At 36.5% G+C, this 18678-nt stretch overlaps 1 protein-coding gene across 1 annotated transcript; it reads left to right on the top strand.

Moving 5' to 3' along the window:
- The first annotated feature begins 324 nt into the window (after nt 1–324).
- On the top strand, nt 325–17245 carry LOC133449391 (caM kinase-like vesicle-associated protein). Its single transcript, XM_061728531.1, has 11 exons — nt 325–453; nt 9257–9392; nt 9506–9637; nt 12566–12640; nt 12780–12918; nt 13090–13210; nt 13341–13416; nt 13498–13634; nt 13783–13861; nt 14995–15082; nt 15771–17245. The coding sequence occupies exons 2-11, from the start codon at nt 9298–9300 to the stop codon at nt 16080–16082; spliced, it is 1254 nt and encodes a 417-aa protein (XP_061584515.1). The 5' UTR covers nt 325–453; nt 9257–9297; the 3' UTR covers nt 16083–17245.
- Nucleotides 17246–18678: the final 1433 nt, after the last annotated feature.

Consider the following 18678-nt stretch of genomic DNA (forward strand, 5'->3'; position numbering starts at 1 on the left):
ATGCTTAGACCACATTTTAAACCATGGAGATTGTCTTGTATAACTTCCGGAGGGACTTCTGTGAATCATCTGCCTCTTGATTTTTCTACTCTCCCTGGTTGCATGAGTGTGGACATAAGCATGTCCCTTTTGACCGTTTAAAAGTTGTAAAAAATAAATAAAAAAATGACGGCGTAATATTTGATGCAATGCTGAGCAGTACAGCTTGCGACTCACACACATCTCCTCCTCCCTGCATCATCACCCGCTGTTACCATCACACATCCACGTAACAGCCAACTCCCGTCAATAAGCTGAGTTGTTGGAAATGCTTCAGGATCTTACATCTCTCTGGTAGCTGGCTGCCTGGAACATCCACGGGAGCAAAGAAAAGTGAAGCCGCACAAAGAAAACCTTACAAAAATCACACACGGGGCTGGATTGCTGATTATTACCTTTTTTACTTCACTGAAGGTAAGTGAGCACAATTTGCATTTGTTTTACAGTTATTTACTCGGCAGGTGGTATTTAGTATCTCTGATAACGCTTTGTTTATAAAACTTTTATGACCATAAAATATTTTGAATAGAACATGAGAAATCATCATGTGTCTTTTTATTAATATTATATGTTTTGTGAGTATTGGCCCCATGCATTGGCTGTAAAAGCAGAGCAATGGGATGCGCAAATGCTTTTTGTTTGAGCTCAGATGTTAGGAAAAAAAAATAGAGAAAGCCATGCCTGGTGAAAACAGCTTCCCTGACAGATTTTTTTTTCTAATTTCGAGTAGCTCGACAAGTAGGTAAACGAACCTAGTTGTTCATAATAAAGACTCGCTCAAACTGCGCTTTGCACGCATTTCTCCTAATGCTGTTGCACTCACACTGCAGTGCTTCTTCACTTCGTTTAAACATCTCACAGTCACGCCGTGTCCTCACCTTCTGCTCACTGTTTTCATCATTTCAAAACCCACAGGCTTCTGATTGTTATCCGCATTTACTTTGGCAATCATCAATTCATACCAAACCATCACGTCAGTACACAGACCTGAACCCAGAAGGCAAATCATGGAAGTGAGCAGGGCTACTGTCATCTCCAGAGAAGAAAATCCAGGCATGAAACCCAGATTCACACCTTCAAGGTTTCTAGTATTAGTTTTCATCTAATCAGTCGGGACATGCAATATGGAGTTCTAGCAGAGGCTGATTTAATGTGCAAAAGTTTGAGAAGCTTTGCTGTTCAGTCAGCTGAATGGATGTAGAAAACGTTTAGAGTTTGAGCACAACTTTAACTGAGGACTGTTTGGTATAGGATACTACACCATAGGAAAGTTTTTTTTGGGGTAATTAATGGAGTATATGGAATTGATTAATGGTGTTTATTTTTTCCTCCTTTTCTAACCAGGTAAGGCCAGTTAAGATAAACTGAAACATTAATCTCAGAAAAGCATGTTTAAAGACTGTAAAAACTCCTTAGTCTTATTGTTTTATCAATATCTAAATGACCATATGTGCGTGTGTGTGTTTAATCTCTTTATTAAGACACAAACAAAAAATAGATTATTAGTGAAAACCCACATCTGTCAACCTCTAGAAAATATGTGCATAAAATAAAAGCACACAATGTTAAAAAAAAAAACTTCACACAAAAGTCAACATTTAGTGTGAACTTACAGTCAAGTACAGATTGAAATCCTTTTAAGTTGTCTGTCCAATATAGATGTTTGAAATTAGATTAATTATGATCCCATTCTAATTAGGTTTAAAAGACCCATGTTCTTGTATTTTCTGTATGTATCTTAAAGAGACTGGAAAATAATTAAGACTTTATAACCAACAATAAGACTATGAGTACCGAAAACTTTCGCACAGGACTGTATTTCTGTATAGGTGTGGTCTTTTTCATGTTAAAGGCATTTTGCGCATGGCTGGAATAGACAACCATGCGGTATAAACACCACTGCGCATTCATTTGTAGGTAGGTAAGTTTAAGTAGTTGTCAGGTAACTGAGTATTGCGTCGGGTTAATAAATTGAGCTGTAACACGATGAGGCATTATTGGTTTGAAGATAATATACTCAAGGGTTTGTTTTTGTGTTTGGATTCAAGATCAGTAACAGTCACGTGAAGTGGCAGCCGTCTTGGCTAGTGATGGCAATGAGAACACAGAGAGCTGTTCTGCACAGAGTCTACCTTGGTGCATACTGTAGCACTTGGAAACCATGGCAACAAAACAACATCAGAAGGGGCTGCTCAGATGAGGCAGTGATGCTGGAGAAAGAGATGAATGGTAGACTCAGTGCGTAGCAGAAAGAAGCACAAAACAAGACTGATTCATACTCATCCAAATTTTCTCCGCATCACTGCCCTTTTAGTTGAAGAAAAGCAAACCCTCTATTTGTGCCTGATCATTTCTGATATCATGTCCTTGAAAAATAGAATTACTGATTCATTCTCCGCAGTCAAAGAGAACAAGAGGGAGATTTAAATTGTAAATAAGGCATTTTAGGCCGTAACATTTGGCTCAGATATCATCAATACCATCTGCCCCCTGTCACCAAACAGATCCCTTTGAAATGGCTCAACTGTGGCCAGTTGTCTCACTGTCTCACGTCGCTTTGACCAACTATCCAGTTCTGAAATAGCAACATAAAAATATCCTGGTAGATATATTTTTAAAAGGTGGACTCGTGTATGGAGTAAAAATTTCTACCTCTTAGTCCACATGTTGCAACAGAAAATTTAATACGTAATGTTAACAAAATGCATTTAGAGGATACTGCAAAATTCATTTTTTTCTGCACATATTCTTTCTCTTTTCTCTCTCTCTCTTTCTCTCTATCACGTAGACACACACACACACACACACACACACACACACACACACACACACACACACACACAAGCAAATACGCTCATTGGAGTGACATGATTTCAGATGACATCACATTAATTTATATTCATTTCCAAAAGCTTGAACCGTGACTACTGCCTGTCAAATATTAATCTAATCTATGATTGACCGAACTCTAAATTTAAGGTATGTCTTCATCTTAAAATTAAATCATAAGCCTTACTGAGATTTGCATTTTTTCTTGTCTCCGTAGGGAAGATGCATTGGCTCACTGCATCAGTATAGACAGATTTAGGTCCCAACACATGAGTTGTAGTCTACAAACTACACGTAAATACTAAACCGTAAAACCGTCTCCACGGAAAACATGAGTTAGCAAGGACGCTTACATGTTTTATAACACTATCTGAGATTAAAAGTTAAAAGAGCACATCTCTACATCAGTTAAGTGATGGTTCCAACTTTACTGTTTCCAAATACGGTATATTTTGCAACTCCAAACCAAATAAATATTATTGCCTACTGGTTATATGCAATGTGTTATTATGAATGGTGTTTTTACCGTATATGTATTTCCAGCAACTAAAGTAAAATGAGACAAAAACAAAGATTATAAAAGGACCTTTTAGACACATGAAACACTAAAATAAAGGAACTATTAAGGAAATCGAAGAAGACAATAAAATGTTTTGTTGTTTGCATGGAAGCAATAAATGTATGGAGAAGAAAAGGCTTAAAAATAGAAAGAGAAGCTCCTAAAAACATTGCCAGGTATTTTAGTGGTAAAACGTAGAGAGCTCAAATGTATGAACGATTGTACCTAAAAATGTTTTTTGACAGTCAGAAATTCAATGAAATGTCATTTTTCAAAATCAAATTCAAAACAGATACAGTCAAGTCAAGTTTATTTCTATTTAAAAGAACATCAGCTGACCAAAACAGGCTAAAGTAAACTAAAAACCTACCAATGAACAATAAGTTAGGTAAATCTATCTAATAAAGGAAAATAAAAACATATACAGAAAACAACAATGTCTAATGAAATTGTAGGGATAACAATTCTAAAATCTAATAATAAAACAAAAATAAAGTCATATGGTTGATATAAATATAGACAGACAAGGGTAATTTCAACTTCACTGCGTTGCATCTCAACTTTAACAGTCTGGCTGCTCAAAATAGAATTAAAATGGGTTTTGCGTGTAATTTACAACATGATACAAACAACGATTATGTCAACCAGAGCGATGGAAGTGATGGGGATTCCTCTCTTAGATGAGCTTTGATTATGTTAACTAACGGCTAACATCCCTGGACCACACCACCGCTACTAATGTGCAGATAGGTGGCACCTTTTTCTTTCTGCAAAAGCAGTTTTTGAGAAACTTGAGATTTACAACAAGAGAGGACCACAAACTGACCAGGAAGCTGACAGCCTTAATCAATCACAGGTTCATGGCAGTTATTGGACATGTATTGATCATTTATTATGTTTATTTATTTAAATTTGTGAGGCCAAAACGATGTAGGCTATATGTAATTAGATATTTGCTGTTTTGTGTTACACACTTTCCCTAAAAAATAAAAACAAACAACAATAGGTAGTTAACGTACTGTATATCTTGTTTCGTATTTATCAGGGGCAATTAATAATGACCATACACTAATAATTACCATAGGCAATTATTAGTGTGCAGAAATATAAGGTGAGTACACTGCAAGAAGTTTTAGCTAACTCACTTATTTTGTTTATCACTTTTAGTAAATGTACATTATAAGTAAGACTAAAATATCAATTCAAATGATATAATAAGTAACTAAAAAAAACAGTTTACTTTTCAATAGATGTAATACTCCTTACATCCATTGAGTATATCAGTTTCACCTCCAGAAGAAATACCCGGGCTCCCAGGTGACGTTCAGGTGTACTGACGCCAGAAAGACCCTATCCACAGTGAAAACATACAAACTCCACACAGACAAGCGCCGGCCAAGGTTCAGTGTAACAACAGCAACAGTACTGATGTCTGACTAGAAAAATATTTAAGAAGGAAAGCAGCTAGGGACCCCTGAATGTGCTTCATGTCATTTCATCTGTCCATAAAACCTTTAAAGGTTTATCGTCACATTTATCTTGGCCCAGTCTTCGCCCTTATTTTGTGACTATTATTCAGAATTTTTTTTAAATTTTTCCCTGTTTAATAGTTTACACACATAAACAGACCTTGGGAAAAGGGACAGTTTTTATAGATATAGACACTGGAGTATTACACATCAGGCTAATTTAATATCATAAAATCGCTTTATTTACTCAGTCATACAATGATATTAGTATACATCTATTAACATAGTACTATATTACTTCCACTTATTTTTCTTACTAACTATAATAACTGACTGCAGATGGTGGACAGAAAAGCAATAAAAATGATATAACTACGCATATACTTGGGGGATACTGCAGACAAAATTTGAGTTCTTGTGAGTGGCATTTTTCTTCCATTTCGGTTTATGCTTCCTTCATTTTATTTTTTTCTGCTTTATTAATTATGTATGTTTGTGTGTATGTACTGTATTTTTTTTCATTGGCAAAATTGAATAACACCTACATGTTGATCTGTTTATCCAGCATCCCTAATGCGTTTAATGTGTTACTGGAAAATCCAAACTGCGGGTGTTTTTGGCTTTAATCACTTAACATGATTATCTTTCTCGAGACTACTATATGTTTATGAAACTGAGCAGCTCGACTTTTGTCATTATTCCCAAAGGGTGTCGACACTTTACTTTTCTCAAAACTGAGCTCATGCTGCAGTATTAATATAAAACAGAATTTATATCCCTACTAAAACAAAACATATTATTAAGATCTCTGAAAAGGTGCAGATGAAAAATGTAAAAAACAACCCTTATGATTCAGCAGTAGCAAAGTTACTTCAATATTTTTTTTCTAGTGAAGGAGAATTAGTCTGTTGTCTCCAAGGTTGCGTTGAAGTAGGGAAACTACTTTGTACAAAATGATGTCTGACTAACCATAACTGCTGTGAGTTAACGCTCTGAGAACAGGTTTTGGGATCTGTGATTCATTGTAATTCTGATGATTGCAATAAATGGTTTCACATCAGCTCTAAGCTTTAATTCTGCTTGGCATCTCTGGTTATTGTTACTTTTTCAAGTAGTTGTTGGTGATGTGCTGAAGTGAAAGGCTGTGGCAACTAAAATGCACTAAAGATACCAGTTATGCATGATGTGAAATATAATTTGTTAAAGACTTTGGTCGAACATTATTTTGTTGCTTTTTCTTTCAAGCTGTTTCAAAAGCGAGGATGAATAGGGTGGCATCTCTTGACTAAATTCAATTTGCACAGACCATTTATGGAAAGAAAAGAGTATATTTTTGCCCTACGTACATGAAACATGCACCTCTGTTGGACTCAGTTTCAGCAAAGAGGCCCAAGGCCTAGGTATTATGAAAAAAACAAACGATTCTGATATTCAGACAGCCCATTCTAGATAAATCTAAGTGAAAGCCAGAAAACGCTAATGCTACGTCTGGAGGTTGCATGCGGAGGATGTGATTTAGTTGGAGTACATCTTCCAAATGTTCCCCATACGCCAGACTAATGGAAAACTGAGAGCTCTCCACTTTAGGACAGATTGGGGGCATCCTGTTGTAATTCTGCATTTTCCACAGACAAAAATTGTAAACTGAACCTGGTGGGGCTGGAGTTCTGCAGTACAACCTTCTGTTTTAGCAGTTTCAAGGAATATCTATGTTCTTTTGCTTCCCACAAAAGCATAGCTTCCTTATTTGTGTAGATTGCAGCTCTGGAATAAAATACCCTTCAGTGATGGTCATTGTCTGAGATGGATCTATATAAAGCGAATTAATGGAATCGAAAAGACTCCACGTTGACCCTTAACTATACCCTGGCGTGACTAAAATTAGTGCAAGAGTGTTTGGTGCTCTACTTTTCACAAGGTAAACTAACTAGGATTTGCTGGTAGCTTGCATAGCACAATTCACCTTTACATTAGATTATGCACTTCAAATGGTAACTTAAACACTGTTACAACTGTATGTTTAATATCAATGTGGGTTTAAAACTGAATGGACTATTTTAATCAATATCAGTCAGGAGGCTATGTTAAGCACCAGTTGAAATGTTTGTTTTAGTTATACTATTCAAGCAGTCTACATATGATTCCATTCCACGGTGTGGCTCTGTGAAGAATTACTGACTAATGAGTCCCCTTGTGGACAGTCGCGTCCATGCACACAAGCTGCTGTTTTCAATTTGGGAGTGCTCTGGTGTTTTTTACAAACAGAGAATACATTTTAACGAGGTAAAAACAATGTTTACCTTACACAAAGATAATAATTAGGAATTATATGACTGAAAATGTGCTAATTTGTCTACATTTTCAGAACAGGAATCTGAATGTTCTGGTCAAGCCAGACACGATTGCTGTGAGAAATCTTCAACTTTTGGTCTTGACTCAGGCTACAGACTCTCTGTACTCCCACTCTTCTGTGCTGGCTGCCATTTTCATTGTAAGGCCTGCCAAAATAAAAAAAAAAGAAAAGAAGAAGAAGAAGAAGAAGAGGCTGCTTTCCATATCAGAAGTCTATGTCAGCAGTCATACTTAGTTGTGAACCTGTGTAGTATTCTGCCGCGCAGCTGCAGCACCTCTGGTTAACCTAATTTAAAATTATAAGTATATACACTTCAATTTCAATTTGGGTTACAGTATAACTTTAAATGCAACAGATGTTACTTGTTATGAAGACGGAGTGTTGGATTATCCTGTGTGTATCTTTCCAGTTTAAGTGATTAAGAGAGGAAAGATAGTAGGGGTTATGTTGCCAGGCTGTGAAACTGGCACAGGAATGTGTTAAAGGATTTTATGTAAGTGAATCTATTATTGCTTTCAATTTTCCATACACAGTATGTATCAGTTCTGGTAAATTATTTTGTTTCAAAAGGTTTAGTCTGGAGATGTTATGATGGCGATTCGAGTTTGATGGTGATGAGCTACTTTCTTAAACAAATGAACTAGTAGTGGACCTTCGCTATAACACTTTTGAAGTGTGGCATTTTGAAGCTGTTGAAGCTTCGACAATTTATAAGCTCAAAACTGCTCCCAACATAGTTTGAATTGACTAAGCTTTTTGAATGCAAGAACCAAGAAAGTCCAGGTTACCGGTACCTTGGATTCAAGCCTCTAGGGTTCACTGTGACTTGGGTGACCGAGTATGTACACCAGTCTTTGAATTGTCAGTGTATGAATTTCAATGCATATAACAAACTGAATGTGTTAATTGTAGACTTGATGAATGCATTTCTGTGTACATTTGATGTAATTGCTTAGGGTGTACTAACCCTAGGAGGCAATCTGTGTTCAGGGTTGGGTTAACCCACTGAGTTTCGGCCAAAAACAGATGCACATTTATCATTTATACCATTTTTTTTTCTTTGACGTAATGACAATATGTTATATTAAAATAGTCAATTAAATACACTCTCATAGAGGACATGCTTGTATTTTAGTCATCACCACTTGTCCGTCACACGACTCTAAACAACACGAATATTGGACTGCTTGTGGTAAAAGTAAGATTCAACTTTTGTTCTATTAAATATTTCAATATGTTCCCATAATTTGCTAAATTTGAATCATAGTTTAAAGTACAGCTTACAAAGGTTTTAGATGTTTTACACCTTCATCTTTCAATGCCTTTCTACTTTAAATTAAAACACACAATGATGCCTTTTTCCTTCCGAAGCTGGCAGTTCAAAGCTTTTTAGATTTCTGCAACCTTTGCATTTGAAAGCATGGACAAAAGTTCCAGCGCTGCTACAGGGTCAAGTCCATCTGAGTGTTTTACTGTAGAGAGCAAACAAATGAGTGCTGCGGCAGCCGCTGCTGCTGCTGCTGCTGCAGTAGTGTTTCAGCTCACTGCAGAGCAGAGAGAAAGAAGCACGGCATACAGCCTCACAGAGTTCACTGCAGACAACCCATTACTGAAATTATTCATTTTTATGTTGTGTTGCTCTCCAGGTTATTTGAAATAATTTGCTCCCAAAAGTTCAATTACACTTATCCTGCAGTATTATCCGATGTATGAGTGAAGAAAAAAAAAGCTTCTGAGAAAGAAATCATTGTGAGTCTAAACTGCTCCCTATGAATGTGTGCATTGATTTACTACATTCATTTTGTGTTAAGTGCATCACCAAGATACAGCTCCTTGGATTAGTAGCATAATGAAACAGGTTTTTAATCTGTTGAGAAATTTGTGGGGATGTTTTTAAAATATATTTGCAGTCGAATTGTTTTGTAAGTTGAATTATTACATTAAATCACAACTTCGGTTTACAGCCGCACTGTGTAGTTTTACTAAGATATTGCACACTGTTTACAGGTTGTGTTGCAAGACATCGCCTGGCTAGGGCACAAGCTGCCATGCCATTTGGTTGTCTGACACTCGGGGAGAAGAAGGATTACAACAGTCCCTCAGACGTGACTGACAAATATGACCTCGGACAAATTGTTAAATCGTGAGTACATCTATGCTGAAATAAATTCCAGCAATTCTGTAGGTACTCCGTATGGATTTGACCAATACCATGATGAGTATTTGCTTTGCTGTTATTTTTTTTTTTTTTCACAGAGAGGAGTTTTGTGAGGTTTTTCGGGCAAAAGATAAGAACACCTTGAAAATGTACACATGCAAAAAGTTCCACAAAAAAGATGGAAGGAAAGTCAGGAAAGCTGCCAAGAATGAGATAACGATCTTAAAGATGTAAGTAAAGTGCTATGCTTCTTATTATATTTTGAGGCACTGTCTTTTGATTGAGACAAATGGGGACAGATGAGTAGTAAAATCCTGTCTTTTGCTGAAGTGAAAAGAATACGCAGTTCTGGCTGACTTATCCAACGTTTACTTCCTATCATAATCTCTGTATCTGGTAATCTTAGACATTTTTTGTGTTTTATCTCTGTTTCCAAATGTGCTCCCTCATTTCCTTGCAAATGATAGAAACTACAGGCTTTAGTTTTGCTGCTACTCATCATATACTCATTCATGAGCAAGAGGATACTCCTTTAGAGCCAAACTTGCTAAAAGTCTGAAGCAAATGTGAATAATAAATTGATTCGTCTGAGTAGTACAGATCATGTGGCTGATAGAACTTTTCTTTATATGTCATTGAGTACTAATGTTGTCCAAAAACTGCAGAAAGCACTTCAGTAAGCAACACTATTGAGTTGTAAAAGTCCACCCCACCGAAACTGCTGTAGTAAATATTAGTTAATGGATCACATCTGCAGCTGAAATGGGCCGCCAGCAAATATAATGCGAACTTAAATATGTTGGGATACAGTATATGCATTGTGCTTCTCATTATTTGACAGGAGTCTTCATTTTAATTAGACTTTTTAATTGTTTGGGAACTGCGGCTATTAGAGACGTCTCCATTCGTCCTGAATACAGTCCTGATTCTTGTTCAGTACTTGTAGCTCCCTGGGCTCAGCACAAGCACTCTGTGTCAATGAAGACACATTTGTTGTAAGATATCAAGAATTAAGTCTAGCATAGTCCTGCTGAAATAACCAAGACTGTCTAAAGAAAAGACATCAAAATGCCAGCATACGCCTCTGCATCAATGGTACCTTCACACATGCAAATCAGCCATGTCATGATGCACTGATGCATCTCCATACCATCACAGGATCTCACGAATGCTCACTACCGTCTGGATGGCTTCTCTTGTCTTTGGCACCAAGAACCGTGCATTTCTTTTTCTAAAAGCAAACTGAAACATGGACTCATCTGACCAAAAAATCAATGTCATTTTAATGCTTGAGCTTACTGGGACTCAAGCCCAGAGACGGCATAGAGTGGTCATGAGGCTTCAGGAAAGAAAAAATAAGGGGGGGTTGAAAGTTTTGCCTGCCTCTGTGTGGTAACCTATTTACTTGTGATTGATGTTAGACTGACACATCAGTCAGCTCAAATGACAATCAAATTGACTATATCGCATGCCTGTCTTTAGTTATTACTTATCTTCAACCCGTGGCCCTAATGGATTTTTACACCTCACATTTTTGCATTTCGCTGTACAATTTACACACTGTACACAGCGAAATGTGGAAAAAAAGAAGGGAAACAGAAACTGGTAAGAAATTTGAAGCAAAACTGATGAGTGAAACAGCAACATTAGTTAGGACCCCTGCTTCCACAGATTCCCATCCAGTTAGCTAGTTTGCAAAGTAGCTCATCAACCATCAAATCTTTAGGACTAATGTAAACAAATCCCAAAACTGTTGTCATTTGCGATTCCAAATATAAATTTGAGTTTGGCTTAGCTAATAGGTTTAATGCCAAGCTACAAAAATATTATTTATAACAATGCTAGACCCCACTCAAGTGTGTAATAATGTGGTAACATTAAAGAACAATAAACATTTAAGAATATGGTAAGCAAAGTGCATTTATATGGCACTTTTATCTCTTGTTGAACACTCAAAGCTCTCAAGCACTACAAGCATTTTCCTATTCTCACACATTTACAGTACTTAGCTTTTTTTTTTTACACACAAGACGCTGACGAACTGACCGGGGGCAATGTAGGGTTCAGGTCTATTCTGAAGGTTGATAGGCGGACTGAGGGCTCAAACCACCCAAGATCTTTATTTGCATACATTACTGGATCCACGAAGCAAAACATCTGCTGGCAGTCAGGAGTTTTTTTTTTATTTTTTCATCAACTTTTAATCAGTCAAAGGATTTTTTTTTTTCATGGCTTGTTAATTCTGTTAGACTTATAAATTAAGTAGCTCAGTAATACATTGCAAAATCCTTCTTCAAAATTTGAATATAGACTTGTGCAAAATGTGGGAGGATGCTTTTTTTCTTTTCATTCTTTTTGTAGGATCTTACCTGCTTTTTGGTGCAGCTTGTGTCCATCTGTGTGTGTAACTGTTCTCCTTACTTTAAATTAGCTAGTTTGCAACTTGCCGAGAGAAAATGCATCTGAACGTATTGTAAACTTTATGCTTACATCTTGTTTACAGTATGTGGTAGAATAAATATTTCCTTCTGCACGTGTCTGGTGGTGGCTATGCTAGTCTGGGCTTTGGTCTGGATGGTCTGGGGTTTAATCCCCGGAATGACAACCAAGATGAACCACCTTGGGCCCCTGAGCAAGGCTCTTAACCCTAATTGCTGTGAAATGGTGTGTTTGTTCTCTCAGATGTAAGTCGCTTTGGATAAAAGCATCTGCTAAATGACAGTAGTAGTAGTCTGTTATAAAAGTTGAACAAATCAAAAAATTACAGAACTAAGTTTATGAAATTTGAGAAAAGGTCAAAATTTTCTAGAAACTGGGTTTAAGCATGAAGTCATATTGATTATTATGCATCGCCTGAAAACAATATCAATTAGTAACTAGACTATTATTGACAGAATTCTTAGTTGGCACATTATTGAGTGAAGCTTTGGTTGAATCCATTGCTGTTTTAAAATGTCTCCCTCAGCCAGACATTGTGATGATGGCTGTTTTTTACTGATTTGGAACATTTACTAGTTTAATTAACAGCCAATTTATTATTTACCTTTGCTTCACTTATCAGTTTCATGGATATCTTACACTGAGGTTCTATTGCCACCTTCATGTACTGTATCTCCTTTGGGTCTTTCTAAATCTGATCATTTTCTTGCTATTCAAAGGATAAAACATCATAACATCCTTCAGCTGGTTGACGCATTTGAAACTAAGAGAGAGTACTTCATTTTCCTGGAGCTGTAAGTACATTTGGGGAATTTGTGAGATGTTTAAGTGCACTATATTTTCTGCATGAATTCACCCCTGGGTGTTTTTTTATAAACACGCAAAAAGTTAAACATAACCATATGTATTGTGGATTATGTTTCATCTCCTCAGTGCTACAGGAAGAGAGGTATTTGACTGGATCTTAGATCAAGGTTACTACTCGGAGCGGGACACCAGCAATGTTATGAGGCAGGTGTTGGAAGCCATAGCTTACCTGCACTCCCTGAATATCGTCCATAGAAACCTTAAGGTACATTTCACTGATGACACCTAGTGAAAAAGTGCAGCATTTCACCACAGGCCAAAAAAAAAAAAAGAATTTGAATAATCATATAACAGTCTTTACTAATATAGAATACTGTAAATCGGTTAGACTGAATGCTTACTGGTGTGATAAACCTTTATTTATTCCCTCATGCAGCTGGAGAACTTGGTGTACTTTAATCGCTTGAAGCACTCCAAAATTGTTATCAGTGACTTCCATTTGGCAAAACTGGAATGTGGACCAATTAAAGACCCATGTGGGACTCCAGAGTATCTTGGTGCGTGACTTAAAACTTGACCTTGATCAGTAACATTCACTTTGTGATCAGTTGTTATCAGTTATGTTGGAAACAGTAACTGTGATAATTTAATCTAAACAATATTGTCAAAATACTGACTTTGCTCCAGCTCCTGAGGTGGTCGGGAGGCAGAGATATGGAAGACCTGTGGACTGTTGGGCCATAGGTGTTATCATGTATATACTGTAAGTGCTCACTGGCAATACTTACAAGAATGTTGTATTATTGAATGAGAGTATTTCAATTTTTTTTCTCCAATTCAATAGCTTGTCTGGAAACCCTCCTTTCTATGATGACAGTGATGAAGATGACCCTGATAGTCGTGATAGGAACCTTTTCCTGAAGATTTTATCAGGGGACTATGAATTTGATTCCCCATACTGGGATGATATTTCGGTTTCTGGTAAGAGAAAGTTATGTCATTAAGTATACTGTTTGTCAATGTCTGTGGATTAAGCTTATCACAGATGAAATGTACCAGGTGTAAGCAACGGCAAAGTAATTCAATCACAATATTTCCTAGTGCTGTCCCCTTTTTTTGTGTTTTAAAGCCAGAAACCTAGTGGCGTCTTTGATGGAAACGGACCAGGATCAGCGATTAACTACACAGGAGGCTATAGCTCATGAATGGTAAAGATTATTTCAATTTTATTCGATTTAATTTAAGTTCAGTTCAGTTTAATTTACCACTTAACAGTCATCTCAGGATACTCAGCATAGAAAATAATTAAACTCAGTACAAGTCATATTAGATTTGTTAAATTCAATAAATGTCTGTCATGTTAAACTGAATTTCAATCTAATTTAATCAATTAATTATAAATACGTTTAATAATGCCTACTAAAGCAAAGCTTAGGAAACCAATAGACTACATCAAGTTTTCAATTCAGATGGTGAAGAAGAACTACAATAGTGGTCGCACAATGAAGAACAATAAAGAGATGCCAATGAAGACAAAGATATTAGGCTATAAATACCTCTAATAAAGAAAAGAGAACCATAAGGTTAAAGATAACAGTGATGATATATACATTGGGGTTGAAGAGAGCAGTCTGCCTCCAGATCCCAAGAGAGGAACCTGGTAACAGGAGCTTCTGCATCCCATTCTACTTTTGGAAACTCTAGGAACCACAAATAAATCCGCTGTCTAAGAGCAAAGCGCTCTAATGGGAAAATGGGAAACTATAAACAACGAGAATTGATGGAAGCTTGATGGAAGCAGAAATTGTTTTCTGGATTTAAGAGGAGCCAGTGATGAGTGGTGAAAATTGTAGAAATATGATCTTTCCTGTTGATTCGCATCAGAACTGCAGCACTTTTGAACAATTAGAGGGGTTTTTCCCAGAAATGATGAAGCAGACTAGTAGGGATGCTGTGAAATAAACATGGGTGTCAGCCTCTAGCGATGACGTTATTTTTCAGAGGGTGAAAAAAGAGTTAATGTGTCCATTGGAGCTCTGGCATTGTCAACAAGACAATCAACCTGTGTCGGAATAATAATTTGGATAGCTGTCCTCCGTTAATTGACACGTGGGATAAAAAAAAAACAAGAATAGATTAAATTCTTTAAATTTGGTTACAGATACTCTCTGATAGATACCTCTTATAACAACATGATGACGTGACAAAAACAACACATAAATTAAAAAAGTGAATCTTTTAACTAAACTATGAATGTGTTCACAAACATAACTGTTTTAATGACTGTAGTAAATGTTAATAAGTGCTAGAAAATAATATCCTTTTTGGTTTCCCCCTCCAGGATTTCTGGAAATGCTGCTTCAGACAAAAACATCAAAGACGGTGTTTGTGCGCAAATTGAAAAGAACTTTGCCAAAGCCAAGTGGAAGGTAGTACTTTACATATTTTTCCCAACGTTTGTAGTCACTTTTAACCATACATTGCATTGTGATTTTTTTCCTCTAATATGTAAACTAAACAATCTTAAAGCTAGATTTCTGCTTCTAAGATAAATCATCCCAGAGCCCATAATGAAATCAATTTCCCACAAATGTAACATTATTTCCTAAGGAATGTCAGGGGAAAAAGTAAATTAAAGTAGTTTAGCTTCTTCTAATGTAATTATCTGGGTTTAGTCAAAAGAGCTTAATGCTCTTTTAACAAATGTCAGATATTGATATCGTTTCTCACAACCTCTTCCTTTTTTATCCACACTGCAGCAATGTCAGTAAAATTGATTGTTGTTCAACATTTGATGCATAATGAACTTTAATTCCTGAAAGTATTGAAACTCCAGAACCTTTTACAATTGTCGTTGTTAAATTGTTGATTAACGTTAATGCAAAGACATAGATTCACAGTGTAAGTCACTTATGTAGACTTTTGTGTTAGCTCATTGTTCATCTGATGCAGAAGCATAAATCTCACTTGATCAAACTCTAGTCAAAGACATTAATCTCTACAATAGCTTTAGTTTGTTTTCATTATTGTTTTAAGATGATTTCAAAGCTTATTGGTGAGAGTATACTGTATATATTCACCTAATCTGGACTAGCGATTCACTTTTGTTACTCACAGAAAGCCGTGAGAGTGACCACCCTCATGAAGAGACTTCGAGCATCTGAGCAAGGGGACGCTGCGGCCGCGGGTCTCCCAGCAGGGGTCACGGGGGACCCCAGCACACCCAGCGGTGCCCCTGCTCCTCCAGCAGGCAGTGGCGACAGTGTGGCTGCTGGTCTCAAAGCTGCTTTTAAAGGAAACGCTCCCGACACCCAAACAGCAACCATCTCTGCGCTCCCTCTGCCCAACGCAGCCCGGCAAGATGAGCAGCAGCAGGGACGGTGCAATGGCGATGCACCTCAAATGATGCCACAAGGAAAAGGAGACTAGACACGCGTCCAATAAAAAGAACAGGACCTTTGCCAAACAAAAAGCACACGAGCAGCCAGTGAATTTGGCATTGAAGTTGTTTTTTTTGGGGGGGGTTTGTGTCTGTGATGTCTGATTACCAGAGTTTGCAGAATTATTCCATATCATTTCCTCTTTTCCCTTCTGCACTGATTGATCAATGATGTTGTTAGCTCTCCCTTGTTCTTGTTATTTTGTGTACAGTTCCCTTTAAAACTTAGTCCAAAGTAGCTGTTCAGTTATTTTCCTTTACCCTCAAAACTGTAAAAAGTCACTTAAAGCTTATTGTGTAATTTAGTGAGAGTAACTCATCTTTATTCATCAACTTACTGTAAATAGATCCATTTGTCTCAAACTGCTACTTTTTAGCCTCAGAATTTAGAAGCCTAAGTTTATTCCTTGGGACTTAAAATTATGAGTTGAAAGATTTGATCATTTAATCATATTATATACTTTATTCAAAAATAAAGATACTGAATTTGATACTCTTTCCAACGTGTTCCAAAATGAATTGCGGTTCTTGATTAGAGGATGAGTGTAACATAAAAACGAAGCAAAACTAACTTTTTTGATCATTTTAACATTTAGAGATTGCAGGCTACATTATATGTGACACTGTCCTTGAAAAGGTTTTATAGATAAAAGAATATCATCGTCAAAGTGGGGTCAGTGTAACACCATCATGACATTTCTAACTGTTTAATGGAGTAGCTACAACTTAAGACAACTTATAATTTTAAGGCAGCAAGAGAGCACATTTTTTTTAATTTAAAGTGCCTTAATATTTGTTGCAGTCATGTTTGCAGATTTAATTACAAAATCTTACTGAATTCAACGAAATGTTTTAGTTTTATCCGCTCTTCTGTTGAAGGTCTACGGCTGGTTTATTGATTTCTGTGTTTTGTCTTCTTTCACTTCATTTTAAAAGCACAAAAAAATAGATGTAGAGCATTTTATGTGGTGTGATGTTTGAGATGTTGCTGTGTTGTAAACTGTACTTAGTAAATTAAGAGTTTATTGCAGAGTCCATACACTGTACGAGTATCTATATTTGCAACATATGTGTATACATGTGTATTTTTTATTGTATGTGAACTAAGCAACATTTAGCTGAGCTAACCAGTTGCTACAATATGAGTGAATAAAATGAGCAATATCAATATTTTCCTGAGTTTGGTCATTTTCTGTAGTTGTGATGTTACATGCAGCCACATTAGATAAATTGTGATAAACTGTTTCGTTTTAATTTCTTGTTTTTTGTCCCCAGAGACCTAGCCTTCCATGACATAGTAAGTGGTAACTGTATTTCTTGATATTTATAGTATTTTGCCCGGTATATATTTAATACAAAAAACAAAAGATAATTTGTCCCTTTTATATTTATATTTGCATAATAGGAAAACGTGACAGTTCGAGTGATGAGCTGAGATTTGGTATTTGCATAAACGTGTCCTTTATTAAAAAGATTAGATCTGATATTTGGGAGTGGTAGAGTAAAGGAAATCTTTGCCTGATACCAGCCGGGATAGACTCCAGCAGATCCCCCTGACCCTGTAGGAAGAAACATTTTTCAATTCAACCCTTTCTGATGATAGTCAGTAAGCAAGACTAGCAAGGTTGTAGAAACAAATACCAGAAGTACGAGTAAAAACATCCTGATGACTCTTCAAAACATAACATTCAATCTTTATTCTTTGCATTGAGGAAATGGTTGTAAAGTGTATCATACCCATGTCATGTCGGATTAGGTCTATTTTTTCATGGACATTTTGCAATCTACTTACACTCTGTCTGATTTCGTCACAAAACAACACCTCCTCCTTTGAATAAAAGAAATAGATATTAAAAGGGCAGCTAAACCAGAAACATTAAATGAAAAAAAATAAATCCCCATAAAACAATCACATGTGGCCTTGTGAAATAGATGACCCATCAAAAAGATATTTGGTTATAAATAGTACACCTTTTCGAAATTGTAGGTATTTAAAATATAAACTTGAAAATGACAACAACATACATGCCAGACTAACATCTCTCATGTGACCTAAAAAAAAACACTTTAAATATTATGCATTATAATTATATACATTATTTCTTGCTGCTTTTAATGTTGATGTAAAGCACTTTGAATTACCATGTGTTGAATTGTGCTATATAAATAAACTTGTCTTGCCTTGCCTTAAATAAAAAGGTCCTGGTTGCAAAAGGCTGCACAGCCTTCCATAACAGGGACTCTGTCCCTAGAGTTAACTCATCACATTCAAAGGTAAGTTGGTAAATGGCACTGAAGGTGACTCTAAAACCAGGTAAAAGTTACTGTTCTTTTAACTAGATATTTTGGGTTACACCCTACTAAGAATCATGGGCCACAAAGAAACTGCAACACATAAATGTTGAAAGGCCACAGTCATTTTATGCATGTGTCTATCATGTCCTGTCCGATAGGAGAGGGAAGCAAAACGGAAGCCGTTTCTTACTAAAAATAATATGTAAGACCAGTACTCGAGTTGAGGGGGGATGAAGGGCGATGGCATCCCCCTGAAATAAAAACGGTCAAAATCATCCCTCCTGTAAAACT

Source organism: Cololabis saira, chromosome 8 (assembly GCF_033807715.1).
Source record: "Cololabis saira isolate AMF1-May2022 chromosome 8, fColSai1.1, whole genome shotgun sequence".
Classification (NCBI taxonomy): domain Eukaryota; kingdom Metazoa; phylum Chordata; class Actinopteri; order Beloniformes; family Belonidae; genus Cololabis; species Cololabis saira.

Coding starts and splice junctions, on each gene's coding strand:
- LOC133449391 (XM_061728531.1), top strand. CDS start 9,298: ATGCCATTTGGTTGTCTGACACTCGGGGAGAAGAAGGATTACAACAGT. Junction 9,638..12,565: donor GAGATAACGATCTTAAAGAT/GTAAGTAAAGTG, acceptor TGCTATTCAAAG/GATAAAACATCATAACATCC. Junction 13,862..14,994: donor GAGGCTATAGCTCATGAATG/GTAAAGATTATT, acceptor TTCCCCCTCCAG/GATTTCTGGAAATGCTGCTT.